Genomic DNA, 17,330 nt, shown 5'->3' with positions numbered 1-17,330 from the left:
CTAGTCCAAGAGATGAGTCGGTTTTTTGAGGGGGTGGGTACTGGGGTCTGAACAGAGGGCCTACACATTGAACCACTCCACCATCCTTTTTTGTGATTTTTTTTTTTTTAAGGAGATAGGGTCTCACAAGCTATTTGCTCAGGGTTGACTTCGAACTGAAATTCTCTTGATCTCTGCCTTCTGAGTAGCTAGGATTACAGGCGTGAGCCCCTGGTTCTTGGCAAGAGATGAGTCTTAATTGTTGTGGTGTTTTATTTTGAGTTATATAACTGGAGCTCTATCACATTCAACCTATTTTCTGTCTTTGTTTCATATAGCTGTTAGATGAGCTCCCAATGATTTACAGCTGCTGTGTGTTTGTATACTGCATGTAAGTATTTAAACATAAAATTCATTTATTTGATGTAGTTTAAGTCATGTTTGCCTCATAGTGAATTAATATAACTAATACATTTATATCACTAAGATGTGTAATAATGTACATTATAAATTTCATAGCATTGATGAAGAGTGTAGTTCCTGGGAAGTTAAGGTTGCAGATTAAAATTTGTGATCTCCAAACCTTGAAGCCAGTTTAGATAGAATCTTAATTTGACTTACAATGTGCAATTTGCCTTTCCTTGAGTGAAGAATATGTTACTATACCATAAAAGTTTTGGGGTAGTTTCTCTATATTACAGTATAAACAGTTTTTTAACAGAAGATCATCTGAAAAATTAAGTGCACTTTTAGCTGTAGAGTGATTATATCATTTTAATCTCTGCTTTGAAGTTATTTATTAAATAAATGTTTGTTTCCTTTAAATTCTCATTCTGAACTATAATAAATGTCAAGAATATGTTCATTTTGATTGGCTCTTCACAAATAGGAAAGAGAATAAACAAAACCACTTACAAGCCATTACCAATCCAAAGTTCCCTTCCTGGATCACACTCTGCTTATTTCACTATCAAGTTAATTTTCATTTCAGTTTTGAAGGTCAAATTTTGAAAAATAAAAGTGCTTAAGACAAGAATGTTAAGTGTTAATATTTCTCTACTTTGTACTGTGTTAAGCAGCATGCTACACCATCTCTAATTCTCAACCATTGTGCAAGGTAAAAAGCGTATTGCCCTAGTTTTGTAAATAAGAAAGTGAGGAATAGATTTAGTAACTTGTCTAAGTGATGAAGAAGTATGCCAACCAGGCCATTATCCTGGTAAACAATCTCTAAAGAACACTAAAATATCACTGGAAATATACCATAATGGAGAAAATTATAATGGTCAGAATCTCTCTCATGAAGGGGTTGGAAACTGGGCACTAGTGGCTCATGCCTATAAGCCTAACTACTCAGGAGGATTTTGGTTTGAAGCCAGTCATGACAAATAGTTCTCGAGACCCTCTCTTAAAAATACCCAACACACAAAAAGGTTTGGTGGAGTGGCTCAAGTGGTAGAGCACCTGCCTAGCAAGTGTGAGGCTCTGAGTTCAAATCCTAGTACACCACAAAAAGCCCTTTGATAGGTTGCCTGGGGATGTGATGGAAGTGTAGAAGTGGGACCCTTCCTGTAGTGTATGATCAATAACAGGTGGTTGCTAAATGTGTTTTCCAAGGAGGGCAAGTAAGGTTAGCTGCAGGTCCTTTGTTTTACTAAATTAAGGTGTTTGAGCTCCAGCTATATTTCTGGAAACATTAAAGGAGAGTCCCCTGGCCTGTGACCCTGCAGGATTCAGCCTCTCTAAATGTTAAAGAAATATGTAAAAAATTTGAATTTGTGTTTGGAGGGGAACAAATTACTAGCTGTTGGGAGGGACTCATGCATTTATTTATTTGTTATTTATTTAGTAGCTACTCAGGAGGCAGAGAGCAGTAGGATAGCAGTTTGAAATCAGCCTGGGAAAATAGTTCGAGAGATCTTATCTTGAAAATAGCCAACACAAAAACAGGCCGACAGAGTAGCTCACATGGGAGAGCACCTGCCTAGCAAGCATGAGGCCCCGAATTTAAACCCAGTACTATCAAGAAAGAAAAAGAGAAAAGAAATTTCTAAACTATAGACAGAATAAAAAAGGTAGCTGTAATTCACAAATGTACTGTCATGGCACCAGGGTAGGCCAAGGAAGTCCCAGAGGGAGACGTCCTCTCTCTTTTCACCTTGAGCATCCCTTTAAACAAAGATTGGGTTTTATCAGTGCTCGGCTTTCAAAACAGGTGCTGGTCCTTGATAAATATCTATCTTTTGCCAACACTTTTGTGGTCAAAGCAGTTATTTTCCCAAATGTTTTCCCCCCAGGATATGTCTTTTTTAAGGTATTCCTCTCAGTTCTCAGGGCTTAGTAATCATTTTGGCAAGTGGGCAAGGTCGGAGGGAGAAAGCTGATTTGTGTGTGTGTGTGTGTGTGTGTGTGTGTGTTTAAACTTCATGTTGCAGCTCAGGGAGGGAGTATGAAACTTAAAAGCAACAAAAGTACTGCCTGTGTGCTTTTAATGACTATTCATTGCTCCTGTTTTCCATGCTTCACTTTCCTTGTCCTGTCTCAATACCACCTAACTTTTCTATCACCTTTGAGGCCATAAAGCCATACAATTTAAAGGTAAAAACAAATACCTCACCTAATAATATTTTCATTGTATTTAAAATCATAAAGTCACAGAATTTAAAGGTAAAAGGGAACTTAGAAATCACCAATTCCAACCACCTTTATTTATAGATAAAGAAATAAGACTTGGGTCCAATTTCCACAACCAGTTTGTAAACTGTAAGAATGCTCCTGCTGCCTGTACCAAAACATAGTTCTCAAAGGGGTGCTTATGATGGCTTGTTTGTATTTCCTTATTTACTATCTCCTATCACCTGTGCCTAGTGATTACATATATATCCTGCCACACAAGGAATTTACAGTCTAGTTGAAGAGACAGAGAAAGAGACAATTAAAATAGAGTGATTTTTAAAATAGTTTTTTTCAGTTAAGGATCATTAGTTGCAAGACATACAAACTTAAATGAACTTGAATTAAGAGAAATTTATTTTTTGTAATGACATCAGGAAATTATACAGAACCCAGTATCAGGAAATACAGCCTCAACTTGTTAACAGGACTGGTGCAGTCTGTGATCAGAAGATCTTGGTCCTTGCATTCCAGATGGAAAAATCCAAGCAGAGTACGTGGATGGGGTGAGGTAGAATAGCTTTATTGAGGAAAGGAGAGTCATCTATTCTGTCAGGTGAGGAAAGGGAAAGAAGGGCCAGGGCCTCTAGGTAGGTCATTTTTATACCACCTTGAACTTGGAGGTGGGGCAACATTACATCATCACCTGGCTCCTCTCACCTGTGGGCTAGGATGAGGAGCCCTTGAGCCAAGAGGGAGAACAGTCCCAGACTATCCCTCAAACTCCTGCTGAGGGAAAATATTCTAAAAATTCCTTTTTGGGATTACTGAAAGGAGGTTGTCCATCTTCGGTAACTGCTTTGAGGTGACAAGGGGCTATAGACCCTATCTATTAGGAATATTGCCCCTTTCCTATTGCTGTCCCTGGGGACTTGAACAGTGTCATTTGTTGTCTGAATCTTTGTCCAGCATGATTAAAATTGCTCATGGGCATCTCATCAACTTACAGAAGTTGACAGCCCTGTCATGTCACGGTTTGGGTTTTAAAAGCTTTTATCCTGGAAGAGATAAATCTGGTTTAGAAGGCATGACCTGAACATTTGACAATGATAGGGGCATCAGAAGGGGCCCTACTAGGTGTGGCAGGAAGGACAAAGTAATTTTGAAAAGTGACAGAATCTTATGGTTACTTTGCCTATAGGTGTTTATACCTGTAGCTATTTTTAACTCTTAGATGGTTCTCTGTTTTGGACTGTCACTATAGTGGGCAGTTGAGGGCTGACTGCATTAGGGGCCAGGTGTACCAGGGGACAGGTATCAGTCCAATTAGAGAGTAAACATTAATGAGTCAGTTCTGTACAGAAAGAAGACTCAAGTGTCCCTAGGCGGAGGTTAGCTACCATTGAAAGTTATAATACCTTTGTTTAAACAGAAGGCCTTGGCTGAAGACGTGAGTTTGCCTTTTCCGAAAAGCCTCGAAGGCTTAAATATTAGAGCACATGTATAAGAGCCCCTTTAAAAAAACCTCTCGTCTTTGGTTACTTTTAGAGGTCTGGCGTAATTGACTCCCATCTTGATCTGGAGAAGTCCCCTCACTTGTACAGTCCTTTTAAACTGTCTCAGATGGATGAATGCCACTGTTCCTCTGAGAACATGGGGGATGCTGACCACTCAGAGGTCATGTCCTCTTAAACTGTTGTACAGTCATCTCTGAAGATTTTGCCAGTTTGGCAGTTTTGTCCATCGGTGCCAGAATGGCTTTTCCCAGAAAGTCAGATTTTGTCCCACGGAGGAGGGGGAGACAAACAGATTAGAAATAAGTGCCCTGTGACCTTTTTTGGCCAAATTAAGCAACAAAGAGATTTATTTAAAAAAAAAAAAAAAAAAAAACGGCTCTTAGACTGGGCTGGGCTTGATTAAATCTATTGTCTGTCCTATGTGGGCTGTACCAACACCTTTAAATTGTTGTAAAGTGTCAGCAGACAACAGTTATAAAGCTTTACAAGGCCTACTGGGATTAGAAGTGTAATGACTAAATTTAAATAACCATGGTTAATAGTTTAGCAATGATGTAATAGTATAGTACTACTAAACCTCTCTTACTACATTTGGGAACATACGTACAAACTTATAAAACCTAAGACACCAACTTGGTACAGTTTTTGTTTTATAACTATTTTAGAAGGCTTACATACTTGAAGAAGACAAAGACATATAACATATAAAGTAGCCAGTAGCAACATCACAGTTTAAACCTTGAATTTTGGTTAGAGTAATAAGTTACTGGTTGTCAGCACTGACAATTAAAAACCCTAAAATCCAATGGTTAAGAGAAGGTAGTGTCAGTAATTTTAAATAGCCCGTTTTGATGCTCAATTGCATCTAGCCAACGTCCGATAAGCCAATATTTATCCAATGAACAGATGTCAGATAAACCAGTGTAATGACAAACAGAGGTCAGGCCTAAATGACAAAAGTTTTAGTATTTGTCATAAAGAGCAGAAATGTTAATGGCCTTATTGAAAGGTACCTTAGATAAAAGAGCTATAACTGTTTACATGTATACACTTTTTTTTTTCTTTTTTGGCAGTAGTGGGGCTTGAACTCAGTGCCTTCACCTTGAGCCACTCCACCAGCCCTTTTTTATGTTGGGTAATTTTGAGACAGGGTCTCATGAACTGTTTGCCTGGGCTGGCTTCGAACCGCAATCCTCCTGATCTCCGAGTAGCTAGGATTACAGGCATGAGTCACCAGTGCCCAGCTCATGTATACACTTTTAACTCTATAAATGACCTATGACATATAGATATATACATAAGGCATTAGGAGTATTAGAACCATTTAAAAGCATTTTTACCTAGTTTAAATATAGTTTTTTTAGTGTTACCAGAAAAATACCTTAGATTTTTGTGTCTGGTAAGATATTAATTTAAGCAGGATGTAAAGAATAGTAAATAATCTTAAATGGGCTATGGAGAGAGCTAGTCATTTTATTTTAGGTTAGCAGGAGCAAAGCATCTCCTAACACTTAAGGATACAGCCAAGTGGGGAATCCATTAGACCTGAGTTGGCTAACCCCATGTCATCCAGTTGGGAGAGAGAGGGAAATGGGAAGGAGGAAATTTATCCTTTAGGGGAGAGAAAAAACAAGAACTTCTAGATCCTTGGAGCGTCCTGGTTATCTCTAGGAAGCCTGATCTCAGGTCCCTTTGACCTGTTACCAGGAGGGTGACCTTTTGTTACAACACCAAAAGATCTTGATAGTTACTTTGATAAAACAGAAACTCATTTTTTAAATACACATTGGTACCTTAAATTTTGACCTTAGAAAACTTTTAGGAGGCAAACTTTAAATTATAAACTCACAAGCTTTAATATCTTAATTTGTATATTGAAGTAACGTTTGTAAAAACCCAAATTTAGATACCACTGTTTTAAATAAAGCATTTAGTAACCTTATAACTTAAAAAGACTTAGGAAGAAAATTAAACCATCTTTTAATAGTAGCATTCTGTGAGAACACATGGGTCAATAAACCTAATTATAAAAGAGTTAAATGTAATTACACTCATGGTAGAATAAAACAGATTGAGATTATTGATTAAAATTTTTCTTTAGTCCTAATGCAGAGAATAATTACGCCTGATTGGGATTAGAACTTTAGATAATCTTTGAGACAGTTGTGCATATTAACTTTATAAAAGTAGCTTAAGAACCATCCTAAAGACATCTAAACACACACAGAGACACATAGATGTTATGACCTAGGCATCCAATGAATATAAGTGCACATAATGAGCTAAAAAGTAAAAATTAAGTGGCCACAATTGGTAGGAGATAAAAACATGTACAGAAAACATACACAATGACACATAAAACAATTACATTAGAGTGTACTCTTAAACCATTTCTTTGTCATTATCTTTAGAAAATTAACTAGATTCGTAAGTAATTTATAACAGATCTTTAACATAAATGCTCTAATCTTCGTCCAATGTTTACAAACCAATACTGTAAAACAACATGTATAGAAACTATATTAATCTAGGGAATTTTAATGATAAGTTAGTTACAATATTCCTAGAGGATGGCAAGACGGACCTTGATGCATGGTGGCTCCATCATGGTGGCAGCATTTCCAGTGACCACATGGTCTCTCCAAAGAGTCTCTCAAATAAAACACAAAGATAAGTTATATGCAACATATACGTTCAGAATAGCAATCTTATAGGAGTAAAAGACATCTCCCCCTGAGAGACAGGTGTCCATGAGTTAGGCATGCTAATGAAAAGACCAAATAATCATAAGCTGCAGAACTTTTTCCTATCAGGATATAGTATCCTATCTTTTAGTTTTAAAGGCTTATTTAAATTTAGGATTACTAGGGCAAATGGCAGGAAATCTTTAAGCTTTGTTACTACCTAGAAAGTCAAGAACCTAAACCCTTTAGAACCCAGCCATTTACAAATCTAAGTTTGGAAATGACCTTAAACAAGCTTAGAATCTGGCAGGGTGCAGTCCGTCTGCGTTGGGACTCCAAAGGAGTCCAGAGCATCCGGTGAATGCCCCAGCAGGAGGGTCCCATACCACCCATGTCATAAGTGGTGTTTGGTTCTGAAGCATCAGTTGGTGAGGCGTGGTATCAGAGGACAGAGGAAGATGGCTAAAATAAAGATTAGCAGAGATAGTATATTGGGATCTTACTGGTCAGTTTCTTCTGTCTAGAATCGCTACAAATGTTAATGGCAGGGGTGCAGTCTGTGATCAGAAGATCCTGGTTTTTGTGTTCCAGATGGAAGAATCCAAGTAGAGCATGTGGATGGGGTGAGGTAGAATAGCTTTATTGAGGAAAGGGGAGTCACCTGTTCTGCCAGGTGGGAAAAGGGAAGAAGAAGAAGGGGGAGACAGGTGGGCTCTCTTGGTCATTTTTATACCACCTTGAACTTGGAAGTGGGGACACATTAGATCATCACCTGGCTCCTCTCACCTGTGGGCTGGAGGAGGAGCCCTTGTGTGAAGAGGGGGAGCAGTCCCGGACTATCCCTAACCTAGCCAGCCTCAAACTCACTAGAACTAGAAAGGCAGTGTCTTCCTCCTAACCTCTTTTCTCCATTTCTCCTTCTCCTGGCTTCAAGCTTTTGTATCTACTTTGTCATTCCCTGCAGATTACTCCTCTGCTCTTTGGTTTACTTGTTTATTCACTTTGTCTGCCTCCAGATAGCGGAGTCCATCTGACTTCATACTCTCGTCAATTTAGCCCCTTATTCCCCAGCTCCAGACTCAGGAGAGAGCCTCCTGTTCCAACTTCAGTCAGGTGTCTATGCCTGGTCGCTTTAGCTTCTGTAGGTGTAGGCAATGCTGCTTTCTAAAATAAGAATGTGGATGGAAAGAAACGATGAGTGTCACTAGATCACAAAGGCACATGGCTAGTGGTAAAGCAGCATTCTACTGTGTTTCTAGTTTTATGTTCTAAAGAATATTTCTTTCTCTTTTTTTTTTTTTTAAAGGTTTGAATGTTTCAAGATGAAGAGTTCGGTAAACTACCATCTGCTTTTTGCCTTAGTTCTATTCAGTTTAATAGTAACCACAGTAAGTCATATTTTGTCTCTAACAGATTAAGCATGTGAATTTGCCATTTATGAAGTTTGGCAGGTTTTGCTTCCAGTGTTTGCTTCAAGTTGTTCAAACTGAGTATTTCTACACACAACTGGAATGTCTCATTTTCAGATACTGCTCTTTTGTTTCCTTTTCAAGCATTACTTTTCTCTGTAACTTAAGTAACTTTTTTTTCATTCATTCTTCCTTCTTTTTTACTTAAGTAACTTTTTAATGTTTTTTTTTAAGGAAGAACTGTTGAAAAGCACATATTTAGTAGCAGTGGAAAAAAATTAACTCTTCTCATGGATATATTGTCTGCTTCCTATTTGTTAAAAACAAGAGAATGGCTCTGCTCTATTGGGTTTAGTGTGACTATTTTAATGATTAACCTTTTCCTAATAAGATGAGCTAACCAGTCCCTTCTGATTCTACCCTAGTGCTCTTTTTTCCTCAAGTGAGGAAAATGCAAATTTGGACAAGCACACACTCACAACCTACACACAGATACCAAAAATACAATGGTGAATAAGAACATGTAAAGTAATTATATGGTGGTGAGATAAAGAGGGTCAATTAAGAAGACCATGTATGTGAACAATGGCACCCCCATAGATATGTATAATTTTTATATCCTTATGTATCAGTTTAAAATTATTTTTTAAAAAATACTACTTGAGCTGGGCATGGTGGCATATGCCTATGAGCTCGGCATTTGGGAGGTTAGACAGAATGTGGAGTTCAAGGCCAGTCTGGGCTACATAGTAAGACCGGTCTCAAAAAAGAAAAGAATACCAGTTGAGTGGGACACGGAAAGCTTCTAGGAAGGCACTTGAGTTCGATTTATCTGATGATTAGAAGTTTGCCAGGTCCCTGGACAAGACTCTTTTTGTGTGTCCATGGGCATAAAACCTTAGAACATGTTAGTGAATCACTGTCTTTAGTTACTTACTGTGTGCCAGCAATTATACTGAGTACTTTGTCTTATTAAATCATCACCCCTAGTGGATTGGGGAAGATTTTATATGGGTGGAACATGTGATAAGTGGGGAGCAGTAAATCAACCTAGTGAATTGCACAAATGTCAGATTATTAAAAACCCTTGTGTGCTGTGCTTAAGAGTCTGAATTTTTATTCTCAAGGTAGAGTAGATCCACTAACTGGTTTAAAATCGAGGGAAAACATAATCAGATATGTTTTAGAAAGATTACTCTGGTCATGGAGGATGGACTAAAGGGACTTTGCATATTCTTTTGTAAGATAGGAGACTTAGACTAAAGTAAAAGCGCTGTGGGGGTGAAAGGATAACATAAGTAACAATCTGTGGGACTGTGGTCCACTGAGTAGAATGAAAAAGGAGTGGTCCTTAGTTTTCAGCTGTCAGCATACACAGGATGTCCTCAGCTATGATAGGAAACTTTGAGGATGAGCAGCTTTTGCAGGAAAGGTAATGAATAGGTTCACACTGTGATACAGGGCTAGATATATTCAACTTAGAATGTGTTGAGTTTGAAGCTCCCAACATTAATGACACTAGACAAGCTAGACTAAAGATGCAGATAAGGGATTTGACAGGGTATAGGTTGTACTAGAAATGGGGGCATAGATGAACTAGCACAGAAATAGCATAGACCATTAAGGTGACCAAAAGACACAATCTAGCTAGGTGCTTGTGGTTCATGCCTGTAATCCATTCAGGTGGCAGAAATCAGGAGGATCATGGTTCAAAGCCAGCCCAGGCAACCCTATCTGGAAAAAAAACCATCACAAAAAAGGGCTGGTGGAGTGGCTCAAGGTGTAGGCCCTGAGTTCAAGTCCCGGTACCACCAAAAAAAAGACACAACCCTATAGAATGTAGACATTGAGGACCAGATACAAGAAATGGAACAAGCAAAGATGATTAAGAATAAGTAATCAGAGATATAGGAATGCAAAGAGAACCTGATATATCAGAGTACAAAAATACCTGAAGCAAAAAGTAAGTAACAGTGTTAGTTGCCTCTGAGTAGATGAGAAAAATGAAGATTGAGAGCTGGTTAACACAAAATTGCAATTAGACAGCTAGGTAATAGTAATGAACAGTAAGTTAGTGAGGGCAGAAAATAGATTCCAACTAGTTGAGATGTTAAATAGTAGGCCAAAAGAACATAGATACACTATTTTCTTGAGTTTTTATATTCCTTTGTCTCAACTACATACTGGTCAATAAAGAAAGAATCCTAAAACTTCAGAAATGAAAAGATGTCTTGTTACTAAAGAAGAGAATAAATCTAGAGAGTATCAGTGACTTGCCTGGCCAATCAAGCTTATATAGAAAATTGGTGGCAGAGTCAAGACTGGGCTCTTTGGTAAGTTAAGAGATGATGTAGTTAGAAATAAGCCTCAGAATCAGTCATGTCTGAGTTTTGATCTAACACTGTTACTTAGTAACTGTGGGACCTTGGGCAAATTATGTAGTCTCTCTCAGCTTTAGCTTTCCTTATCTGTAAAGTATGTTTAATAGTAGTCATAAAGACCCCATAATTCTTTGCCTTAAAAAGTATCTTTAAGAGAAATGCCCTTGGAATGGAGGTATGGCTTATGCAATCACAAAACACTTAGTTCAAACCTCAGTTGCCTCCTGCCCCCCAAAAAAAAGGAAAAAAAGAGAGAGAGAGAATGCCCTTAAGCAGACAGGGTTTGTAGCACATGTCTCTAATTCCAGTACTCAAGAGGATTGGGAGTTTGAGGCCCAGCTGAGAGCCCATCTTAAAAAAAAAGCAAAAATACAGGAGACCCATCTCACCGACAGAAATAAGCATAGGCTTAAGATGAAAGGCTGGAAGAAGATTTACCAAGCCCATGGCCCCTGAAAATAGGCAGGAGTAGCAATACTTATCTCTGACAAAGTAGACTTCAAACCTACATTGATCAAATAAGATAAAGAAGGACATTCCATACTAATAAAAGGGGAAATAGACCAAAAGGAAATAAAAATCATTAACCTGTATGCACCCAATGTCAATGCACCCAATTTCATTAAACATACCCTGAAAGACCTAAAAGCATATATTAACGCCAACACAGTGGATGTGGGAGACTTTAATACCCCATTATCATCAATAGATAGGTCATCCAAACAAAAAAATCAATAAAGAAATCCAAGATCTAAAATATACAGTAGATCAAATGGACTTACTTGATGTCTACAGAACATTTCATCCAACTTCTACACAATATACATTCTTCTCAGCATCCCATGGAACCTTCTCCAAAATAGATCATATCCTAGGGCACAAAGCAAGCCTCAGCAAATATAAGAAAATAGAAATTATACCGTGCATACTATCTGATCACAATGCAGTAAAAGTAGAACTCAACAACAAAAGTAAAAACAAAAAACATGCAAACAGCTGGAAACTAAATAACTCATTACTTAATGAACAATGGATCATCGATGAAATAAAAGAGGAAATTAAAAAGTTCCTGGAAGTCAATGAAAATGAAAACACAACCTACCAGAACCTATGGGACACAGCAAAGGCAGTCCTGAGAGGAAAGTTTATAGCCATGAGTGCATACATTAAAAAGACTGAAAGATCCCAAATCAATGACCTAATGATACATCTCAAACGCCTAGAAAAACAAGAACAAGCAAATCCCAAAACAAATAGAAGGAGAGAAATAATAAAAATAAGAGCTGAAATCAACAAAATAGAAACCAAAAAAACCATACAAAGAATTAATGAAACAAAAAGTTGGTTCTTTGAAAAAATAAACAAGATCAATAGATCCCTGGCAAACCTGACTAAAATGAGGAGAGAAAAAACCCAAATTAGTAGAATCAGGAATGCAAAAGGGAGATAACAACAAACACCATGGAAGTCCAGGAAATCATCAGAGACTACTTCGAGAACTTATATTCAAATAAATTTGAAAATCTTAATGAAATGGACAGATTTCTAGATATATATGATCATCCAAAACTGAACCAAGAGGAAATTAATCACCTGAATAGATCTGTAACACAAAATGAAATTGAAGCAGCAATCAAGAGTCTCCCCAAAAAGAAAAGTCCAGGACCTGATGGATTCTCTGCTGAATTCTATCAGACCTTTAAAGAAAAACTGATACCAACCCTCCTTAAACTGTTCCATGAAATAGAAAGGGAAGGAAAACTGCCAAACACCTTTTATGAAGCCAGTATTACACTTATCCCAAAACCAGGCAAAGACACCGCCAAGGAGGAGAACTAAAGGCCAATCTCCTTAATGAACATTGACGCAGAAATCCTCAACAAAATAATGGCAAACCAAATTCAACAACACATCAAAAAGATTATTCACCACGACCAAGTAGGCTTCATCCCAGGAATGCAGGGGTGGTTCAACATACGAAAATCAATAAATGTAATAAACCACATTTACAGAAGCAAAGACAAAAACCACTTGATCATCTCAATAGATGCAGAAAAAGCCTTTGACAAGATCCAACACAGTTTCATGATAAAAACTCTAAGAAAACTAGGAATAGAAGGAAAGTACCTCAACATTATAAAAGCTATATATGACAAACCTACAGCCAGCATTATACTTAATGGAGAAAAACTGAAACCATTCCCTCTAAAATCAGGAACCAGACAAGGATGCCCACTATCTCCACTCCTATTCAACACAGTACTGGAATTCCTAGCCAGAGCAATTAGGCAAGAAGAAGGAATAAAAGGAATACAAATAGGTAAAGAAACTGTCAAAATATCCCTATTTGCAGATGACATGATCCTATACCTTAAAGACCCAAAAAACTCTACTCAGAAGCTTCTAGACACCATCAATAGTTACAGCAAGGTAGCAGGATATAAAATCAACATAGAAAAATCATTAGCATTTCTATACACTAATAATGAACAAACTGAAAAAGAATATATGAAAACAATTCCATTTACAATAGCCTCAAAAAAAATCAAATACCTAGGTGTAAACCTAACAAAAGATGTGAAAGACCTCTACAAGGAAAACTATACACTTCTGAAGAAAGAGATTGAGGAAGACTATAGAAAATGGAGAGATCTCCCATGCTCATGGATTGGTAGAATCAACATAGTAAAAATGTCTATACTCCCAAAAGTAATCTACATGTTTAATGCAATTCCCATCAAAATTCCAATGACATTCATTAAAGACATTGAAAAATCTACCATTAAATTTATATGGAAACACAAGAGGCCACGAATAGCCAAGGCAATACTCAGTCAAAAGAACAATGATGGAGGTATCACAATACCCGACTTCAAACTATATTACAAAGCAATGACAATTAAAACAGCATGGTACTGGCACAAAAACAGACATGAAGACCAGTGGAACAGAATAGAGGACCCAGATATGAAGCCACACAAGTATAACCAACTTGTCTTTGACACAGGCGTTAAAAATACACGATGGAGAAAAGACAGCCTCTTCAACAAAAACTGCTGGGAAAACTGATTAGCAGTCTGCAAAAAACTGAAACTAGATCCATGTATATCACCCTATACCAAGATTAACTCAAAATGGATCAAGGATCTTAATATCAGACCACAAACTCTAAAGTTGATACAGGAAAGAGTAGGAAATACTCTGGAGTTAGTAGGTATAGGTAAGAACTTTCTCAACGAAACTCCAGCAGCACAGCAACTAAGAGATAGCATAGATAAATGGGACCTCATAAAACTGAAAAGCTTCTGTTCATCAAAAAAATGGTCTCTAAACTGAAGAGAACACCCACAGAGTGGGAGAAAATAATTTGCCAGCTACGCATCAGACGAAGGACTGATAACCAGAATATATAGGGAACTTAAAAAAGTAAATTCTCCCAAAACTAATGAACCAATAAAGAAATGGGCAAGTGAACTCAACAAAACTTTCTCAAAAGATGAAATTCAGATGGCCAAAAAACACATGAAAAAATGCTCACCACCTCTAGCAATAAAGGAAATGCAAATTAAAACCCCACTAAGATTCCACCTCACCCCTGTTAGAATAGCCATCATCAGCAAGGATGCGGGGAAAAAGGAACCCTCTTACACTGTTGGTGGGAATGTAAACTAGTACAACCACTCTGGAAAAAAATTTGGAGGCTCCTTAAAAAGCTAGACATTGATCTACCATTTGATCCAGCAATACCACTCTTGGGGATATACCCAAAATACTGTGACACAGGTTACTCCAGAGGCACCTGCACACCCATGATTATTGTGGCACTATTCACAATAGCCAAGTTATGGAAACAGCCAAGATGCCCCACCACTGACGAATGGATTAAGAAAATGTGGTATCTATACACAATGGAATTTTATGCAGCCATGAAGAAGAATGAAATGTTATCATTCGCTGGTAAATGGATGGAATTGGAGAACATCATTCTGAGTGAGGTTAGCCTGGCCCAAAAGACCAAAAATCGTTGTTCTCCCTCATATGTGGACATGAGATCAAGGGCAAACACAACAAGGGGATTGGACTTTGAGCGCATGATAAAAGTGAGAGCACACAAGGAAGGCGTGAGGATAGGTAAGACACCTAAAAAATTAGCTAGCATTTGTTGCCCTTAATGCAGAGAAACTAAAGCAGATACCTTAAAAGCAACTGAGGCCAATAGGAAAAGGGGACCAAGAACTAGAGAAAAGGTTAGATCAAAAAGAATTAACCTAGAAGGTAACACACACACACAGGAAATTAATGTGAGTCAACTCCCTGTATAGCTATCCTTATCTCAACCAGCTAAAAACTTGTTCCTTCCTATTATTGCTTATACTCTCTCTTCAACAAAATTAGAGATAAGGGCAAAATAGTTTCTGCTGGGTATTGAGGGGGTGTGGGGGAGAGGGAGGGGTGGAGTGGGTGGTAAGGGAGGGGGTGGTGGCAGGGGGGAGAAATGACCCAAGCCTTGTATGCACATATGAATAATAAAACAATTTAAAAAAGCAATAAGAAATAGATATGCTTTTTGCATTTCTTTTGTTCTGTTGGTGCTGCGACAGGACTCTGTGCCTTGCTTATGCTAAGCACATGCTCTACCACTCTACCCCAAACTCAGAAATTAGTATTTTGAGATAAGGAATTCAGAGATTAAAAACATTCTCCTTCACTGAGTTTAGAGTTACAAATAAATAATGACTCATAGACACATATTTTCAAAGCCCTATGGCTACTTAAAGGAAATAAGAAATTTTTACCCAAAATACAAAATTATTTAAAATTAGCTCACTCTAAATGAGAACATAAACATATCTAAGCCCAGTTCTTGCTATCAAAGATGGTACTGTTTTGTAGGAGAGACACAAACTAGTACAATGCCCATAAGCTTATGCATGGACATCGATGGTAGGAGGAGGATGAATGGTTGTTTCTACTGTACACAGAAGGAATCAGAAAAAGCTTCAACAAGGTCATGTACTTTGAGTTAAGTCTTAAGAGTATTTGCTAGTGACGGGGAGAGAATTTCTTCTTTCCCCCGCCCCCCCTTGTGACAGTATCTTGCTGTATAGCCCATGCTATCCTCCTACTTGTAATCCTTCTGCCTCAGCCTCCCCACTTCTAGGATTGCAAGTGTGTGCCACCATGTAGGATTACTGAGCATCATAAAGAGAGCATGTTTAAAGATACACAAACAAAAAACTAATACATTTGAGCACAGTTCTTTTTGGAGCTTAGGATGAAAAGGAGATGAGACAGCAGTGTGGCCAAACAGAAAGGCAGTAGCTGTGGGAGGCTTTGAATGTTAAGATGTTAGAACTTTGTCTTGTAAGTGATGTGTGTAATTAAAGAGTTAGGATTTGAATTTAGGTTCCTCTGTGCCATGTTACTTAAAAACTGTGCTCTTATTGGGTAATAAATACGTGTTAAATCTTAAACAGGCATTGAACTTAATCAGGCACATGATAATAGAGCTTAACACTAGGATTTGTGTAACTGGGAATGCATCTAGGTGAGGGACTAGTTTAGAAGCAGAAATGTCTTCATTTATTGAACACCTATTATGTTTAGACACTTTGATGGATTTTAGCTTATCATTCCTCATCACTATTATTGTCCCTTATCTAATAAGGAAAAATGAATCTTTTGATTAAATGACTTTGTTCAAGACATATAGCAATTCAGTGCCAGAGTTTGAAATTTGACTTCTGTCTCCAAGTCCAGTGTTTTTGTACTGAGTAACAGATCTGGTACAGGGATTGTCAGCATGACTTCTTTACTCCTCATGAACGACTGCAGTCCTGTCCCTCCTTGATAGTGATATAGAGGCAAAGAGGCCAGAGTAGGCCACAACAGTTTTAAAATACTTTGCTTAACATGGCACTACTAGCACTGGGGTAGAGCTTCCTGTGCCATTGGTCTTAAATGGTTGGAGTTAGATCCAAGTAGGATGGAGGAAGCAGGAGAGATTTGGGATTTGGAGAATAGTTGAAATAAGTTTTTATTCTCTATAATATACTTCATTCATATATGTTTCTTCTAATATTTTGCAGGTTTACCTTAAAGTAAAAGAGCCTATTTTCCATCAGGTAATTTTTTAAATTATCACACATTTGATTATTTAAAAGTGCATGCCTGTTTTTGTGTTTTCCTTCTCTAGGTTATACAGATATAGCTTTTGAGAATGAGGGCTGGGGATGTAGCTCAGTGATAGAATGCTTGCTTGAAATGTTGTAAAGCCCTGGGTTCAATACCCAGTGCCACAAGTAAACTTTTGCAAATGAAATGGTAGATGTTCAGCATTCACTGTTTAAAGCAAAGGTTGTAAATTCAAGTACCTTCAAAAGCCAGGTGTTGGTAATAGGAATATACCTGGGAAAGCCAATCCCCAGGTCCAGCTGGCTGTTGGTATTCAGTAATCCAGGTGCAGTATTGTTCACAGAAGCAGAAAGAACCAGGAAGCATTACACACATACATATCCATGCAAAGTCTTTTCATGATATGATGATCTAGAAAATACAGACTGCAGATTCCTCTAACATATCCCCCTTAATATATTTTAATATATTTTTTTGACATAAGTTATTTACATTGAAGGAAGCAAATATAGGAAACTTTGTTGTAAGGATTGAAGTGTATTCCCAGTATGAAACCAGAGTGAAAGAAAGCTGCAGACTTTAAGTAAAGAGAGCTATTATTTACTGAGTGTG

General features: G+C 37.7%; 1 protein-coding gene across 1 annotated transcript in view; it reads left to right on the top strand.

Annotated features, from left to right (window-relative positions):
- Positions 1 to 17,330, top strand: part of Acer3 (alkaline ceramidase 3) — a 146,689-nt gene that overhangs the window by 93,925 nt on the left and 35,434 nt on the right. The window contains exons 4-6 of the mRNA XM_074082512.1: positions 318 to 370; positions 8,100 to 8,181; positions 16,673 to 16,708. Coding sequence (XP_073938613.1) covers positions 318 to 370; positions 8,100 to 8,181; positions 16,673 to 16,708 — 171 coding nt within the window. The remainder of the gene's footprint in view (positions 1 to 317; positions 371 to 8,099; positions 8,182 to 16,672; positions 16,709 to 17,330) is intronic.

Source organism: Castor canadensis, chromosome 1 (assembly GCF_047511655.1).
Source record: "Castor canadensis chromosome 1, mCasCan1.hap1v2, whole genome shotgun sequence".
NCBI classification, from domain to species: domain Eukaryota; kingdom Metazoa; phylum Chordata; class Mammalia; order Rodentia; family Castoridae; genus Castor; species Castor canadensis.
This window is presented reverse-complemented; position numbering and strand designations above follow the sequence as displayed.